Source organism: Athene noctua, chromosome 2 (assembly GCF_965140245.1).
Source record: "Athene noctua chromosome 2, bAthNoc1.hap1.1, whole genome shotgun sequence".
Lineage (NCBI taxonomy): Eukaryota > Metazoa > Chordata > Aves > Strigiformes > Strigidae > Athene > Athene noctua.
The window spans coordinates 109,149,868-109,169,380 of record NC_134038.1 but is presented as its reverse complement, the minus strand read 5'-3'; the positions used below and the strand labels follow the sequence as shown (position 1 = coordinate 109,169,380).

At 41.4% G+C, this 19,513-nt stretch overlaps 1 protein-coding gene across 2 annotated transcripts in view; it reads right to left on the bottom strand.

Moving 5' to 3' along the window:
- The window catches only part of LOC141957814 (sodium channel protein type 5 subunit alpha-like), a 225,414-nt gene that overhangs the window by 180,273 nt on the left and 25,628 nt on the right, over nt 1-19,513 (bottom strand). Inside the window, exons 2-3 of one of the 2 annotated variants that reach the window (XM_074899871.1) lie at nt 2,251-2,569; nt 456-574 (exon numbers count right to left, since the gene is read on the bottom strand). In XM_074899871.1, coding sequence (XP_074755972.1) covers nt 456-574; nt 2,251-2,517 — 386 coding nt within the window. In that variant the 5' untranslated portion in view covers nt 2,518-2,569. The remainder of the gene's footprint in view (nt 1-455; nt 575-2,250; nt 2,570-19,513) is intronic. The other variant, XM_074899870.1, reaches the window with a different exon arrangement.

Sequence of the window (19,513 nt, the reverse complement as noted above, 5' to 3'; positions counted from 1 at the left end):
GAGAAAATAAAATCAGTTCTGAGGCAGTTCAAAATTAAATTGCTTCTGCCTATGGTGTCACAGAGTCTCATGTGAGATGTTGCTTAAGTGCTCACTAGCAAAGCTATCCATCAGTGTAGATTTCCCCAGGTATGGTCCAGACTCCTGGTTCCCTTCCTTTCTAGGGTACTACACCCAGTTTCTTCCACTGACTGTTTTCTAAACATGATCAGACCCTTCACACCTTTTAATCCTGAGTAAACTCACCAGACTCTCTCCAGTGCGGCTCACATTATCTGATGCCAGCAGTATAATATAGTAATTTTCATAGCTCACAAAACAATATAAAATGAAACAAACCAAAAATCCAAGTGCATTTCTGCTTGCACAAGCAAATTCAGCCAATTTGACTTCCATCCATCTGTGTTTAAAAACCGTATAAAATACCCGGGGAGGGAAATCAACAGAAAGGATATGAATGTACCAAAATTTTAATTGCTGCTCTTCTGATTGGATGGAAAGGACTAAGTATATACAAGGCAGGAGTGGCACTAAATCGAAAGATTGTCTTCCCTTTGTTCAGTACTATAAATGTCTGGAAAACAAAACAGAAAATTAGAACATTCAGTATTTGCTTTTATGTTCAGCTTTTCCCAGCCTACATCCCACTGGGAAATTCCTGCCAGTATCCCATACTTCTTCTCCACTCCCTCCTGACATCCCCAAATTCCTTTTCACTTGGTGAAGAGTTTTGTCCAAGATCCTCCCAGCAGAGTTGTTGCCTGTCTTATTGCAATATCCCAGCTATTTTTTCTGCCTTCACTTCTTACAGAGTCCTGTGAGATCACCTCCATCACAGGGCTGGGAAAAGAGTGGAATCACCTTTAAAAATAAAAAATTGCCTGGAGACTGTTATGATGCTCTTCTTCCCAGGGGCCAGGATCCTTACTACGTTGTTACTCCACCTTCTCTAGCCTGAGCACTTTGTTGCTCTCTATCGATGTTTTTTATCTCACCAAGTAAAAAGCTGCATGAGACACAGCTCCACAGCAGGATCTGACCTTGGCAGTGAGGCACTGTCATTGTGCTTAGGTTAATATGGGCAGAGGAAATCAATACTGTGAGTTATCTTAAATCTGAAGCAAAGGTGAATTGGATTTTGGCCCAATTTACAGAGCTCTGAAGATGCCCCACCATGCACAGAGGAACTAGTATTCACTCAAAGACAGGATCAGGACACCTGATAGATAAACTCTAAACAACTCACCCACCTGGAGTCTAAGACCTTCATGACACTAAATTGCAAATCTATATCCTGTTGCTTGTGCCTGGGGTTAGCTGGCAAATTAAAAGGTAAATTAATTCTGGCCCCTCCAGGTAGAGTAATCTATTTTTCTTTATCCATTTAACTTCTATTCTGTCGTTCTTGCACTTGTTTCTACACTTGTAATAGAAGTAGCTTTGTGGTCATATTAATTCATTGTTTACAGGAAATAGAGTAGCCCAAAATCAGGAACATCAGTACCCGAAAGAACTGGAAGCTACCTAAAAATACACTGTGCTTCCAAGCCTTATTTTGTCCTCTGTTTTGTGAAATGTTTGGAAAGGGGAACAAACTGTAGTAAACAACAGCTCTGCTGTCAACAGCCTTTTGACAGAAGCTGTTTGCATTGTTGTGGCTTTAGTCCAGCCTACACGTGATTCCTCATCAGGTGATGCTCGCTTTAGGACTAAGCTTAGCTTTCTGCAAAGTACCAGCATTGCACATGCTGCTCACAATTCCCTTCAGCTCTATTTTGGTCATCTTAAATGGAGTCAAACTATCCCTCCACAGAAAAAGAACCACTGCTCTCCAGGAATGGTTGTGGAAGTGCCTCCTGCTCTTATGTAGAGTGCTAGCACAAGACTCAAGTCACCCAGAAGTCCTTAACATTAAGGGGCTTAAGTGATAAACAGACCTGTGAAGAGTCAAGACTCATGAAGAAGGCAAGATAGGGTAGATAAAAAACCTCTGGCTTAATTTAACTCAGCTAATGCTCTGCTCTTGTCATACCCTGAGTTATCTGAAAACACCCAGGTTTTAATTATGCTTTTATCCCGTTTTTGCTCTCCTGCTTAGATGCTTTCTGGGAGCCCTGCTAGTGATGATCCTTAATCTCAAAAAAAAAATTTTTACTGGCTGTAGAAAGATGAAAAACAGAGCCCTCAAAAAAGAGACAGTGTTTATGCTTTAGCAAAAAAGAACCAGCAGGATGGCCAGCTGGTGCTCACCTTACTGTCATTGTAGAAAGGATCAAGGTCCTCCAGTGGCTCCCCAATGAGCTCTGGAGGAACAGTCCCATAGATATCAGGCAGCTTCTTGCAAGCTTGCAAATCAAACTGAGGCTGAGGTTTCTCTTCTTCGCCCAGCTGCTCTCTGTATTCCTGCTTTGCATTCCTTGCAAGCCTCTCTGCAATTCGTTTCTCAATAGCAGCCAAGGATTCAGGCGTGAACCGGTGGAAGCTGTTAGTACCCGGTGGTAACAAGAAGTCAGCCATCTTTTCATCCTGCTTTGTCTTTACTGGTCTTTACTCTTAGTAGTGGAAACAGCTGAAACAAAAAGGACCAAACATTAGTGACAAGAGAAAAGCAAGAAGAATGAAAATAATAACCCAAATAAATTGTAGGTTATCTATTCTCAGGAAACCCTTCATCTATTTTTGTGTGGTTAGTAGAACATCAAGGAAAACAGAAATGACTGAAACTGTAATTTCAGTTAGGAATTACTCATGATCAGAGATAAAAAGACTTTGTAGACAGATTGTGGAGTATTCTTAAGGTTTCAGTCACTTGGAATCCTAAATCCAAACTAAGGAGTAACTTAGATTCATACAAGCTTAAGTTTCATTGAAAGCCACTGGGATTTGGATTCCTAACTCATTTTTGAAAATGCAGCTCTGGGAGTGGATGAACAATGTGCCTAAAATGACTGCAGGGCAGATTTAAATCAGCTGATCTCCAGCCACATGAAGCAAACTCTAAAAATGCCCCAGCTGTTCTATTCCAAATTTAAAGAGTGAAGGGTCAAGTTTAGGTTCTTAAATCACATAGAAATTCTTCATAATCTCTGTTTTAGGCTTCTGTGACTACTTTATTTTTATTTTCTTTGGAATAGGAAATACCATCTTCAAGATATCTGTCAAGACATCTGGCAAGACTTCTAAATATTTTCTTCTCTTCCACACCCTACAATCTGAAGGATGTTGGAAGCCCAAATGTGCCTGGCAAAACCCTGGAACCTTCATGAGAGCACTCCAAGCTTCCGAGATGCTGAATAGCCACTGCTGCTAGTTCATCACATCTGAAAAATAGGCTCCTTACATCCAATACCAGTATGAACATCTAACCCGAATCTGTGAGATCTGACCGTCTTGGGCTGATGGTGCTTCACTGTTAACACTTCCAGTTCCTGCCTGAAGGAAAACGAGTGAGAATTGCCACATCTCTTCAACTTCCATGAATAAAACCAAGCAGGAAAAACACAGCAGAACAAGAAGTCTTCTTGTATCTGCACTAAACAACATGGATAGCTGTGAGAATTAATGTAAAACTACTGTTTGAAAAGGGATGAAGCTTATCCCTGTTCTAGTAGCCTGGACAAATCCAAGTTCACTGAAGCCATATTTTGTAATTTAATAGTGACTTCAGTAGCACATTTTTCCAGCAAGAGAAACACTCACTTTGCAACAATTAAAACTGATTTCACAGAAGAAACACAGCCCTTGGTTTTTTACCACCACTAGATCATTCGTATTAAATCAGAGTATGAACTGGTGACCAAAAAAAATAGTATATTTTGAGGTGGGCTACCCCATTGTATTTGTTGATGTGTGAAAGATAGAATTCTTTGTTCGGCCGCAATTGTTGTTTTCTGCTTTCAGATAGTATTTGTCTATTTACAGTGGATAGTTCCAGATAGTTGGCTTCTATTAGGCTTTGTGATGACAGCATTTTTGTTAGCAAACAAGACTTTAGCTGGACTCTGCATGACAAATAGCGTATTTATTGACTCAATTTATTTGAGTAAAGTACTCTTTCAAATAACTACTGTTTTTCCTATTCTGACTTAGTTTTAAAATGAATTCATTAAATTGTCATTGATCACAGCCTATCATACAGGAATGATTTACTGGAGCTTGTACATTATACTCTGCATTTCTGCTTGTTTGAACAAGCAGGGCTAAAATGAATTAGACTTACTGAAGTTTGGGTATTCTGACATTCTTCTTTATTTAGAATTAATCTCTTTATTCCTTTCCCCTCTTCCCCCCCTCCCCCCCATCATTTGTTTTCTCCCCTTCCTCCTGAAAAACAGGAAATTACAAGCTTTACCACAAATTGAGTTTTCTTACGCTTAACGCTTTGTGACTCAGCACCAGTGCAAGCAAATAGAATTCCACTTTCTATAAATGACATCAGTACAGGTGGCCAGAGAATTCTCGGAGTGTTTTGTCATTCCTTTTTCTTTTCTTTTTTTTTTTTTTTTCTTCTCAGTGAAACCTTTCTGAGTGCTAAAGGGGACAACAAAAATTGGTGGCTGATCAGTACTTCTGGAAGGGCACAGACTAGGTCTCTAAACCAGAAAGGAGATCATAGCAGGCTATTAGCTGAGGTCTAGATAATCATGAGTGCTGTGAAGATGGTGAATGGGGAATGATTGTTCGCTTTTTCTCATAATACAAGAATGGAGAAATTTCAGATGAAATCACAGAGCAGCAGGTTTGAAACAACCACTGGAGTCACTTTCCATATAGTGCAGACTTATCCTGGAAAATTGTTGACTACAAAGGGCAAGGATTCACAAAGCCACAAGACTAATCCGAGGGAAAAGATTCATTAATGGTTTTAAACACAAAGATGCTGACTGAGAAAATCCCTTAGCTGCAGAACATGGGTGCATGCAAGAAAGACTACTTATGTTTGCCCTATTTTTACACTCTTCCTAGACTAGCAGTCTGGAAAAACCTATCATCTGATCTTATGTGCTTTTGTCCTTAAGTAGCAGTAATGCCAACACAAGACCGTCTACATGCATCGGGCAAGTGCTCAATCTGCCTGCTGACTCTGTGGCTGGTCTGAGCTCATGCAGATGCAGAAGCACACAAAGAACCAAAGTTAATGCCTCCACATATCTGCAGGTGTTCCAGATCCACATCACACCAACTACCTGCTACCAGTGCTTCAAAGCATGAGCTGGGTGACTGCCTCCAACCTACACAGACATTCCTTTTGCTAGAAAACTGCTGGTGGCCACCTCTGCACCACCTTTTCAATATAGCTGAACTGGAGGCATGGACATATATCATGAAGGACATCAAGTATATTACTGAGATGATAAGAGAAAGTGTGCAATGTCTCTACCAAGTGCCACAGTATTCATGGGTGTTGCTTGATCACAAAAACTGAATCTTCACTAAAACATTCAGCATCCTTCTCAGACTTCCTTAAAGACTTCTGAAAGAAGCCATTCTGGCAACAGAACTTGTCAAAATTTTTCAAAAAAGCAAAAAAAACCCACAAAAAGGATAGGGGATGGTGAGGGAGATAAAATAGCCAGGAAAATCTAATCAAAATGAGCAAAATGAGAAGTTTTATATATTTTTTTTTAATTGAATTATTGTCACAGAAACATGCTGGCATGTCTCCCATGACTGGAGTGCACTAGTTGATGGCTACAAGCACTTTAGGAGGGATAGACAAGGAAGTAGAGGTGGTGGGGTGGCTCTGTATGTTAGGGACTGTTATGATTGCTTCAAGCACAAGTAGAGTGAAGACAGGATGGAGTGTCTTTGTGTTAGAATCAGGGGGAAGGCCAACGACAGATGTCATATTGGGAGTCTACTATAGGCCACCCACCCAGGACAGAGAGGTGGATAAAATATTCTATAGGCACTTAGGAGAAATCTCACGATTGCTTGCCGTTGTTGTTGTGGGAGACTTTTAACATCTCAAACATCTGCTGGAAATACAACACAGCAGAGCGGGACCAGCTCTGGAGATTCCTGAAATGTGTGGGAGATAAATTCTTGATGCAGCTGGTGAGTAAATCGATCAGAGAAGGTGCCCTGCTGGATCTCCTCTTTGTGAGCAGAGAAGGGCTGGTGGATGATGTGGCAGCTGGAGGCCAGCTAGGGCACAGCGATCATGAAATAATAGAGTTCTCTATTCTTAGAGAGGCCAGGAGAGAGGGAAGCAGAACTGCCATCCTGGACTTCAGAAGGGCTGACTTTGACTTGTTTAGGCAACTGCTTGTCAGAATCCCTTGGGAGACAGTCCTGAAGGGTATGGGGCTCCAGGAAGGATGGACACTCTTCAAGAAGGAAGTTTTAATGGCTCAGGAGCAGGCAGTCCCCAGGTGCTGTAAGAGAAGCCGACACCAGAGAAGACCACCCTGGCTGAACAGGGAGCTTTGGCTGCAACTCAAGGAGAAAAGGAGAGTTTACAGCCTTTGGAAGAAGGGGCTAGCCACACACAGTGATTACAGAGAGGCTGTGAGGTTATGCAGGCCAGAAATCAGGAGGTGTAAAGCCCAGCTAGAAATTAATCTGGCTTCAGCAATCAGGGACAACAAGAAATGTTTCTGTAAGTATGTCAGTAGCAAAAGAAAGACCAGGGAGAGTCTCCATCCCCTGCTAGACACAGGAGACGTGGTAACAAGTGATGAAGAGAAGGCTGAGGTGCTTAATGCCTTCTTTGCCTCAGTCTTTGATAACAAGACTAGTTGTATTGAGGGAATCCAGCCTCCTCAGCCAGAAGAGAGAGACTGGAGAACGACTCCCCCTGAAATCCAGGAGACAGACAGTGACCTGCTGCATCACACAGACATACACAAGTCTATGGGACTAGATGGGATACACCCGAGGGTGCTGAAGGAGCTGGCTGGGGTGCTCGCCAAGCCGCTTTCCATCATTTACCAGCAGTACTGGATGACCAGGGAGGTCCCAACAGATTGGGAACTGGCCATTGTGACGCCCATATATAAGAAGGGTCGGAAGGATGATCGAGGAAATTACAGGCCTGTCAGCTTGACTTTGGTGCCCGGGAAGCTGATGGAGCAGCTCATCCTGAGTACCATCACACAACACATGAGGGACAACCAGATGATCAGGCCTAGTCACCTGGGTTTATGAAAGGCAGGTCCTGCTTGACAAACCTGACCTCCTTCTATGACAGGGGAACCTGCTTATTGGATGAGGGAAAGGCTGTGGATGTTGTCTACCTTGACTTCAGTGAGGCCTTTGACACCGTTTCCCACAGCATTGTCCTGGCAAAACTGGCTGCTCGTGGCTTGGATGGGCACATGCTTTGCTGGGTAAAAAACTGTCTGGATGGCCAGGCCCAAAGAGTTGTGGTGAACAGAGTTAAATCCAGCTGGTGGCTGGTCACGAGTGGTGTACCCAAGGGCTCAGTTTTGGGGCCACTCCTGTTTAACATCGTTATTGATGATCTAGACGAGGGGATCGAGTGCACCCTCAGTCAGTTTGCAGATGACACCAAGCTGGGTGGGAGTGTTGATCTTCTCGAGGGTAGGGAGGCTCTGCAGAGAGACCTGGACAGGCTGGAGCCATGGGCTGAGGACAACTGCAGGAGTTTCCATAAGGCCAAATGCCGGGGGCTGCATTGGGCCACAACAACCCCCAGCAGCGCTACAGGCTTGGGGAGGAGTGGCTGGAGAGCTGCCAGTCAGAGAGGGACCTGGGGGTGTTGATTGGCAGCCAGCTGAACAGGAGCCAGCAGTGTGCCCAGGGGGCCAAGAAGGCCAATGGCATCCTGGCTTGTGTCAGCAATAGAGTGGCCAGCAGGGACAGGGAAGGGATCTTACCCCTGGACTCGGCACTGGTGAGGCCGCACCTCGATTCCTGTGTTCAGTTTTGGGCCCCTCACTACAAAAAGGACATTGAATGACTCGAGCGTGTCCAGAGAAGGGCACGAAGCTGGTGCAGGGTCTGGAGCACAGGTCGTACGGGGAGCGGCTGAGGGAACTGGGGGTGTTTAGTCTGGAGAAGAGGAGGCTGAGGGGAGACCTCATCGCCCTCTACAGCTCCCTGAAAGGAGGTTGCAGAGAGCTGGGGATGAGCCTCTTTAACCAAGTAACAAATGACAGGACAAGAGGGAATAGCCTCAAGTTGCACCAGGGAAGGTTTAGACTGGATATTAGGAAACATTTCTTTACAGAACGGGTTGTTAGACGTTGGAATGGGCTGCCCAGGGAGGTGGTGGAGTCCCCATCCCTGGAGGTGTTTGAGTTGCGTGGACACAGCACTGAGGGTGTAGTTGGGAACTGTCAGTGTTAGGTTAATGGTTGGACTAGATGATCTTCAAGGTCATTTCCAACCTAGTGGATTCTGTGATTCTATTTTTGCTTAACGCTCTCTCTTATTAGAAAATTTAATCAAATTCAAACTAGTAAAAAACAGATCTTTTCAATTTTATCTGCAAATTCTAGAAAGATAGCTGCCCATAAACCACTGGAAAATCCTACAGAAACTTTATTAGAGTTTTTTCTACTCTTCTATTTATGTTTCCTTAAAAATTACATTTCCCAGCATTCTTACAAATGAAAAATTTTGACATGTTTTGTCTTCATATTATATATAACTTAAAGTTTCCAATTTTATGGTATATATTTAGCCTAATTATTTTTTAATTTCATATGCTTTCAAGAAATGGACAAGATAATTTCACAGGTCCTTTCTATGTCTAATTTCTTTTAAACTATGCAGTGCAAACATTTCTACAAATAGCCAGGGTTAGTTCAGTAGTTTCTTAAACAGGTAAGAAAGCACCACAACTTTAAAAGGGAAATCATCAATGACTGAATCAAAGAGTTGAAATGCCATTTCTTAAGAGATAATAGCTGTTGTGACTCATGCTTTTACAATACGAGCCTGGATTTTTCCATTCCTCTCAGGCATATTTTTGAAGTACAAGGCTTCAAACACATTGTTTCTGTGATATCCCCATGTACAGAATGAACATTCCCCTCTTGCTTTGTCTTTGTTAAATTCAGTTAACATTGGTTCTTGCTGATAAAAATGTACTGGTTATGTAAACAAAATGTGCATATGAAAATAAAGCCCCAAAAGATGCATATTTTCTGTGGCATGGCAAGAAGTGAGAACAGTACAAACAAATAAAATATTGTTTGCACCTGTATTTATTCAGAAAGATAAATGCAATTTTCCATTACAGTTTTAGCCTCACTCTCATAAGCTTCAGCCGCCCCAGCTCAGAAGACCTTTCAGGTTCTCAGAACATGACATCCACACCCCACAAGCCTTTCCCTGACTTGTGACAATCAGCCAAAAGGCTACTTTGGGCAATAGGTTGCCTGCAGGGGTGTAAATACAGGCAAAGTGGGTCCTGCTCACCTCCACCTTGCATGGGCTTTGTGGACCCAGACCACCACCCTAGCACCTACTATTGCCTTATCACAGCTCAAGGTCCTGACACAAACCAGAAGGGAGGAGTCATCCTCCAGAAGCAACAGGGAAAGCAGAGGCTGAGGTCCTTACTGTGCACTGGCCCTGGTTGGGCACTGACTTCAGAGAACAATGACTTCACAACTTGTACCTCTATCTCCTGCTTGCATAATGGCATAGGGTTTCTTGCCTGGTGTGGTATCAAGGACATGCATGCATATATTTCAGACACTTGGCAGTGATAATGAAAGAGCCAAACTTGAATATCAACAAAGTGAAAGTGGTGCTCACAGGCTAAAGGTTAGATACCATCAGACATGATCATCTTGAGTAGGATTGTATTCATTTAACCCTACTGATTTCCGTGATGCCACTCAAGAAACTACCACTGATCATGGGTTGGGGATACAGATGATAGCCTGTGGCAGCAAGTATGTTTCCCGCAACTTTGCTAGACCTAAATCTTACAAGATAACAATCAGAAATCCTAAATTTTCCTTTTGTTTAAGAAATGTTTGTGACTAAATATAGACTTTGCATTCCTAACTGATGTGGTAACAAAAAGTCATGAGGATGGGTTTCTTTTAAATATTTGAGACTACATGGAGCACAGTCATCTTCCCCCCCCCCCCCCCCCCGCCCCCCCCCCTTTTTTTCTGTATAATCTCTTTGGCATTTTCCTTTGACCTGAAAAGCACTGCAAAACATGAGAATAATAGGCTAGGAAAATAAAGAACAATACAATGACACATCCAATTTAATGTCTCTGGCCTAGATTCATAAATTCTTATGCATAAATTTACATATACACACAAATATTATATCATATTTTAAAAGTCCACAAGGTGATACGGGATCACGTGGAAGTTTTATTCCAACCATGAAGTAATGGCTTCATGGAGAACTCTTGTTTTTAATTAAGATAAAATAAAGACCTTCCTCATAAAGATACATAAAGATCAAGAGGCTAAAGGAGTCTAGGTGACTTAGACATGCTTCATAATTTTATTGACAATCAACAGGAAAACTTTTGAGACTTAATTCACTTGTATTTATACCACACTTCACATTCCACAGCTAGGAGGTGTCATGGAAAATTCTCGTTTAACTGAAAAATTTCACTTGCTGTTAATACATACTCTGAGGGTCTGTGTGCTCACATCAAAATGAGGGGGAACTGAATAATACAGTTCTTGAAATTTTACACAGCCACTCATTACTTCTCCTTAAACTGATATCTGGTTTCCTTCTTTTTTCCAACAGGCATAATTTTGTCAAGACCATAAACAATTATTTTTTTGTAGTACATGTTCCTAACACATATAATCAGCACATCTCCAGCTGGCATAAATCAGCACAGCTCTACCCATCCCAGTGAAGTCACAGCAGCTGGGGAAGTGATCTATTAGGACCATGAATATTTGGATAGAAATGTTTTATTTAAAGAGAGTACCAGAGCATGAATGCCAGAGAGTGTGTAATTGAGGTTTTAAAGTTATGGCCTAGAAGGTAACCAAGCTTGCAGGGAGCTGGAAAACCCAGAAATTTTTTGCAATGTGTGATGTCAATCCTCAAATACTTCTTCATCCAGAGACATCTTGTTGGGTGAGCTCAGAGTAGAAGTTGCAGAAAGGGGTGCTGCAGACACCAACAACTGCTGGGCACTGGGAAGGCTCCCATGGCTGACCTGCAGGGGAGAGATTATGTACTCCACCAATCTGATGGAAATGGCTGCATTGTTTAGCTCTTGAATGAGATCTCTGAGGGAAAGCATAGCATTGAAATCAGCCCCAGACTGATGCAAGAGGAGCTATGAGACAGAGTCCCTCTTGTAGTGCGTGTCACAAGGCAAACCTGCAGGTTGATATGACATTACATAACACAACACAGATCTCCTAAAATGAGTCCTGTTTGTTCACCATGCATGCTGGCCAGGAGCAGAACTAAGTACTGCATTCACATCATGGGGGAAAAAAAACACAACACGAAACGTCCAAACCGAAAACTCAGAGTCACCGACCCATGAGCCTTTCATCACAACCATCTCTGCCTATGCTGTATCTTTTAAATCCAGTTTAATGAGTTTTGCCGGTATCTTGCTCATCAGAATCATGGCATTCTGATATTACCAATGACTTACTGATAAGATAAAGTCTTCAGAAAGCTAACATGTTAAAAGGAAATGAATTCAGAAGATTTCATCCCGATATTGAAACAGTATTTGGGGATGACAAATGTTATGCCAAGAATTAAATGCTTGCACTAACTCTTCTCTTATGATGAAATATATATTTTTAGTGAACTAAAAATATTATGCTTTCTTTGCAGGTGTTTTTATTTCAAATTATGCTGCAACTAAATGACATAAATAAGCAAGAGGGAAGCAGCTTACCAGTGCACATCTCTATATTTTGAAGAAAATTATAATTCTCTGCTCTCAACAGGTTTTCATGTCTATTTTAATTAACTACAGAATGGCCTCAGAGTTATTTTACTATAAACTACTCAGACTTCAGATCCAGGGAAAGATTTCTCCTTTGCTACTCTGAATCAACAGAGCTTGCAAAGAGCTACCAAGAAAGAGGAATATTTTCAGCTCAGGATGCAGTCATTAGCTTTTGAACAAGAAATAAGAAATCTACAGGAGAACTCCATGTTGTGCCAAATATAATATACACGGCTTACACCATTAGGTGCTTTGAATGCTCACATGAATAAAACATATCAAATCTGGTCCATTTTATTCACAGAGTGTTTTGTAAAGACTTTCTAACGGATATAGGAAGTTGTAAAATGGCTATTAAAATATGTTCTGAAGCAATTATGGCATAGTTACACTGCTGAAAGAAGGTAGGTTTTATGCTGGCCACCAAAAGCTTGGCTGCATGCTTCTAGAGGAAAGGGAGCCATGGCTGGAAAGCTCTCAGATGTATTACCATGAAGTTATAGGGGAGGCATCACTGATCCCCACCCCCCCATCTAAGTTATGGAGACACATTTCATCAGCAGGGAAAACCAACCGACTTATAAAAGCCATGACTAGAATTGGTGTGGTTACATTAAAAAAGATGGATGAAACTCTACAAGCAAAGCCAGGGCCTCTTTCACAATTTTAACATTGAACTAAGAGACAAATATGATGTAACAACTGAACTTCACTTTTAATAGTGAATGAAGCAATATAGGTTTTTCTTCTTTCAAGTGATAGAAACAAAAAGACTGAGGTGAAAGGTCAAGAAAATACTGGATGTGAAAGGCTGGGAGAGACAGACCCAGATCATACAAAGTTAAGCTGTGGGAGGTGGCAGATCCCCCTCCCACATCCTGCGGGTATGAGGTGAGACAGCAGGTCCTGCCAAGTCTGCAGTATCAAGAGCACTTTGCTGCACAACCACATCCTTCATTGGACTCCACCTCATCCATACACGTATGGTACACTCATCTTCCCATCCTTCTCCACCTCTATTCCTTTCCTATTCATTAGCCAAGAAAATGATCTCATCCTCTCACCTACTTTATTTCAAGTCGACATAACCTTTCCACAAACCTCTCCCTGTCCACAGCAATAACCCTCAAGTGACATTCACACCAATCCTATGTGATTTTGGCACAGCTACTTTATTGTCCTCTTTGTCCCATTCAGTGCATCTGTGTCTATCATGGTATGTTCCCCTGGACAACGATGCAGGGTCCCTATCTGTCTATGGTTTTGGATGGTGGTCAGTGCTAATGAAGACCCAGCTACTGGCAAGCATTTTCAGTGCTTTTTCAGTAAAACACATAGGAGAAAAATGAAAAGGCACAGATTTAGAAGTCCACTGGCAAAATTATCTTCCCTTGTAATGGAAATAGAGACTCACGAAGGACAAATAGAACAAAGACCATATAAGGCAGTGTCTGGTTGCTGCTTGCTGGGGTATATTGAAGATTTGATTCATTATTTAGTGCACTGTAAATCTGACAATACTGTTTGGATAAAGGTAGTGGATCTTCCACTCTGATGGAAGAGATTCCCCCCCCCCGAAAGACAGAGAGATTATTACTGCTGTCCAAAGAGGAGGGATATTCTGCCCGTTTGCAATTGAAAACTGCCTGGGTTTGGTTGCCAAGTTTAGGAATCAGAGTTAAGAGCTTACATGGACTCTGGGGGTGCAATCCTCAGCTCATGTCAATCAAGAGGAAAATTTCATGTGATTGCAATAGGTGATGGGTCAGACCCCTGGTGTCAGAGAGACAGAATTATTTAATTTCTGTCATTCGTCTCAAATATATTTACTTCAGCAATTCAGCATAGCTTCACGGAAAAGATACAATGGATACTGGTGCAGATTGACAGCAATTTGATCTGAATTACATAATGATCTAAACTATTATGTAAATAAGGCAAATGAAAGCACAGAGATGGAGAAGGCAGGGATTCTTCATTGTTTTTTTTTAAATACCTAGTAGCACTTCAACTCTAGAACCAAGATTACCTTCTTCTAGGTATGACTTTTTGCTGGCAAGTTAGCTGAGTTAAACGTTATTTCTTGTGACATTAACCAGAACATAAAGTGAATCTGATCAAATGATGGGGAGCATCTAAAGAGTGGTGAACATGGATGATTTTAGAGGTACATGAGTGAGTCACGTTACCAAGAGTGGTTTTGGCTATGTCCCACTGATGTCGATGAGAGTCACTGTTCTGAGAACTCTGTGGCTCTCCACAATATTCCTCTCCTTCTTCCCTGTATAATTTTCTCATCTTTTTACATGAAAGAATTTTTCAGAGTAAATAACACATTGCACAAACAATTACTTTCCAAAAGTCATGACATTTTCTGTTAATTAGCAATAATATAATCATCCAAATAAAATTGCTGGGGACATTGCATTTACTAACAAGCTACATCCAAATATGCATTTATCTGTCAATAGTGCATGCTTGAGTTGCTGGTAATACTCAGTGCGGCCTGAGGCACCATACGCTGGAAGCATACAATAGTCATCTAGTATTGCAAACCCTGTTGTGGCTTCTGGCTTAATGTAGCTTATGGGACCAGTCAATGAGTAAACCAGAAAATAATACATCAAGTGTCCTGTGAACGAGAAACATCTGATGATGGTATCAATGCAGGACGTTTTCTAAATGGAAAATGCACTAGCTCCATAATTTTGGGACTTGTTTGCACTTCCTGAAAGAAAAAAAAACACTATTCCTAAAAATAACTTTAATATTACTAGTAGCAGTGTTAAATAGCAATTGCACTGGGAGATCATCCAATATCTTGACCCTAATTCCCTCCTATAGCCAGCGTTCTTTCTATGCTAGAGACCCACAATAATATGTGGCAGCCACACAAGGTTAACCCACCACACCATCCTTTGTGGAAACTGTGCTTTTCACTTGAGCTCCCAGTTAGTGAGCTGCAAAAAAGTTAAAGGTGTCCTGGAAGAAATGTTCACAGCAGACCAGATTGCAGGTTTGTACTTCAGCATGACTTCTCCTACCTCTCCTTTCCCTCCACCCAAACGGATAGAGCTGGCAAAGAGAGTTGTGTGAAATGCTCTCACAAAACACAAAAGAGAGCCTGTAACCCAGCCCTTAGGTCCAAGCAAGAACATCTAGCTTGAAAGATCAGACCATTAAAAGCATTACTGATCCTCTCAATTCTTACAATTTATAATATTCCCAGATGAATCGAAATTAAATTGAAGATTCACATTAAGAATGTAATGGGAAATCCCATTTAACGTGCTTAACATTTACTGTTACAGCGGCTAACGAGAATAAGATAGTTCAGGACAGAGTTCTGCTGATTTATCTTAACTTCCTTCTCTCCACACACCCAAAGCAGAAACAGATCTCAGTGCCTGGTCTGCTTCTGTCTACTATTTAGGTATGGCCTGATGATACAATGTACCCTGTAATGATCCCAAGAACTGATGGTTTAAGTGTGCTTTGCTTTCTGCTGTCTGGTACAGACAGGCAGCAGAGATACAGGCCCTGGTCTTCAAGTCCTTCTGACGTGGCTAGTGATGGCATCAGCTCTGGCCATCTCGTATCTCACTCATCACTTCCTTCTCCCTGCCCTGGCAAACATAACATGGGTTTATCTTTCCAAAACTGCTTCCAAACCCAGGACTGTTCACCATGCTGACCCTGAGGCTCCTTCTTGTTCTCATGTGTCCATCTTCATTTGGAAGCTCTGACTTAAACTAACATTATTACAAACTAAATAGAAATGTTTTACTGCGCATGTCTAAAAATAGAATTGCAATCATCTATGCTTCCATTACTTTAAAAATAAATTTATCAAGAGACTATTCTTCCATGAGGTTTAGCACATGAGAAGTCTTATGTTTTAAAGTTCAGTCATTTCACAGTTATTTATGAGCAGAAAATCTTATGGATTACTTTTATAAAGAAGCACAGTCATCCTGGGGATCAAATCTTTCGGTGTAAATGGTCAGAATCAGTCTGCAGCCCATCAAGACAGTTTTAGGCTTTTTTTATTAATAGCTTTCGTTATGTTCACAGATAATATGTAGCTGAGCACCAAAAAGATAAAATATAAGGGCTATAATTCTGTTTGAGAGAAATCTTCCAAGTAACAGTTAAGACTCCTATAACTAAATAGGTAGAGAGAAAAAATAACATATTTTCTGGATTTTTTAATTAGTTTAGTTTCTACATTAGAAGATCTTTGAGTGCAATTGATTTTGTAGTTTCCTCTGTAGTTTCCAATTAATCATCCTCTCTCTTTGTGAGGAAGTTTTACACAAAAACAGGAGACAGGAAAACATTTTAAAATAGGAAAATGTGCTTATAAAACCACAACACTGGCATGGGTATGCAGAAGTGCAGGTTCTGTATGAAAGCACCATTTCTAGAGGAAGGGGGAGCAGCATTGCCTGTCATATGTAACAGCTGACTGCAAATTTCCCATTGAAACTCTGTTTCTATAGAAAAATGTTTTTCCAATAAGAGAAGCATTTTAGTAAAAGCATCTACTTTGAGATATGAATTTCTTTGTACAGCAAAAAAGCCTCCAAACTGAAAAGGGAACAGATTTCTCAAAGAAAATCACAATTTTTCACAGGGAAAAAAAAAGTACTTTCTCTCCAAGAAGGATCGAACACAGGCCAGAAATCACCCTAATCACATCCCATTGCTGATTCTCCCACTGGCTTGACATCCCTGTGTTTGAGTTTTTAAAGTATATTAAAATATTGGGAAATTTACATAGTAATTTTGATCCCAATATAAAAATGTATTTTAAAATTACTCAGTTTTGGCAAGACAAATGACATCTCTTTAAATCACAAATTAATGAATGTGCTGATACCTATTCAAAACCAGGAAAACATGCTTTCCTTCTAAAAGTCATCATTAGAATCTCATCCAAGCACAAAACTTCTGACTAAAGACAAGGATCTTTTGGAGCTTTGAATGAGTAACAATGGCATTATTAGAAAAATAAGAGCAAGCTGCCACTTAAGATATGGATTACCCACTGCAACACCTTCAAAAGTTTCTTGAAACACAACAAATTAAAAAAAATGGGAGGCAGACGATAAGACTCTGTCTAACTGATAGCATGAAAACATCAAGCACTTTGATTCAGATTAATAAATAATGATGGTGTGTTATCCAGGAAACAGTGCAATGCCAAGTCTGTTTGATCTCAGACCAACTGTTGGGTAAAAGTATTCTGAAACATTCTCTTGGGCAAACGGGCCAGTTGCATCTCATCTCTGGGACTTTGATTATTTAGATGGGGCTTTTATTAAAAGAAGGAATTTTGTCCTAGAAGAAATTTTATACTGTATCACCTTCCTGAGGGCGAACTCCAGCTTTACTTCCCTTATTCAGAAGGTTAGGGTCATAGGAGGAGGGGAGCTTGGAGCATCCTCTATTACTGCCCTCCTACCTCCTAAATTGAGATGGAAGCAATGGGAAAAGAAGAAAAGAGGGAGACTTGTGAGACCTGTCCCTTGCATTCCGGGGCTTTCCCAGAAAAGCCAAGAAATCATCCTCCCTGCAGCTCCCCCAGCCCACACTAAGAGCTGTGAACCCCTGTGAGCACCTTTTCCCCTTTTGCCCTGCACAGCAAGAAGCATTATCCTCATTTTATGTCTGAGAGCACATGCCAGCCTGGCTTAGGTGCACAGAGATGTTGAACACTCAGCGACACAGTGCCATGTCACAGGGAGTGGACAGACTGAGGGTAGACGCATGTCCTCAGCACTCCCAGAGCCTTCTCCTAACGTGGCTACATGAGATGTCATGAAGTATGAGGAGGCTTTCTGGATGAAACACCTAGAAACTGCCCCCTGGCTCTAGCTGCCATATAACCCCCTCTGTTGCAAGCTGTGGCTCCAAGCCTGAGTCCAACCCTTAAATGACGTCCCAAGGCTAACAAATGAGTTCATTGCAGTCCACTTTCAAACGGCAGAAAGTGCTGCCTTCCCCCAGGTCAGCCTGCCACAACCCACCCTTCTTTCCAAGGGAGAGTCTGCCGTTTCTCAGGCTCGCACTTACATTTCACACCCAACTCTTTTACAGGAAAGTTATCTCCCTGTCCTTCTCAAAACATCTGAAAAACCTCTAAGTTTACACACATGCATTGTCCAGACAGGTGTTTCTGGACTTGTTCACTTTTTTTTCGGTATACTCAATCCCCTCATGAAACACTCCACTGGATACATGGTTCTTTCCCTACCAAACAGGGCTTTGAGAGCCTGAGAGCTCAGCTGAAAAAAAACCCAAGCGCTAATGCAGGAAGCGTAAAGAGATCTGATAAATGCTCCAAAGCTTCAGCTTCCAATAAACATATGAACTATAGCAACTGCCAAGAATTATGACTGCATGACATTACATCCAGCTCCTTGCTCTTATTAAAAAGTAAGCATTGGTATCCAATGTGCAGATGGGCAGTACCACACAATCTGCTCTGCTCCACAATCTGTGTTTTAATGGACACTCATAGGTTGTCACAAAGCAAGAGTTTTCATCTTAGAGAAACACAAGAACCCTGCAAACAGCTGCTTTTAGGGTCTGCTGTAGAAAATGGACTGAAGTGAGTGATTCTGGAGTTTCTGTGAGTTTTTGTATGCTCTGAAATGAGGTGTCTTCCAATCTCCTTCCTACTACAGAGAATACAATGGGCAGTGATCACTAGTTTTAAATAGAGGAAGATCACTTGTAGGTGAAAATTATTATTTTTTGGAAATGCTAAACTGATGAGCTTCTTTTTGCCTGCAGACCATGAAAAGCGACAAAGTAAGATCCTTGGAAGAGTAGCAAGATCACCGAGATACTCCATGCTAATACAGAGAGATCACTTCTAGCAAAATGAGGACTGTTTTACATTTGTAATTCCTGATTTTACAAAGTGTCAGTTTACTCAGTTGGCATAGGGTGTAGGGTTATTGAGAACTTTGTGTGATTACACTAGGGGCACTTGCCCTCAATATTCACAGCTAAGAACAGAGAGGTGGTGTTTTGGAGACTGTGAACTTTTGGCACTATTAGCTGCAACCCTGAGCTGTAAGAAAAATACTCTATTCCTTTTGAATAATAATCGTCAAATTTCCAAAACCACAACTGATACAAAGTGGGATAGATGGGCAAAGTGTTGCAGGCAGGAGAAGTTTGAATTTGGCATCCTCTAAAAACACCACCAGCCTTACTGTGCTGTAGGGTCCACAATAACGATGCACTACTAGCGTCAAATCTTTATTCCCCAGATTTCATTGCTGAAAATGTACTTCAGCGATGTTCGCTCTCACTCTGAGTAGCAGTGCTATGAGTCTTTGAAACAGCTCAAATTTTCCCCTTGCTGTTAATGGATGTTGTTCCTTGGTGCACTACTTAACAGAAATAGGGCAACATAATTTTTTTAGAAGTGATGGTATTTTGATCTGTGACCATCAGTATGTCTGTGGCCTTCAAACCAAACACTATTATCAAGACATACAATGAACCGGAAACAGCATTAGAGAAGAGACAGCCAACTTGGCATTAATCAAGACTTTCTGTGCTTCCAGTGTCTGAATATTGCCATCAGGCTTTCTGATAATACCAAAC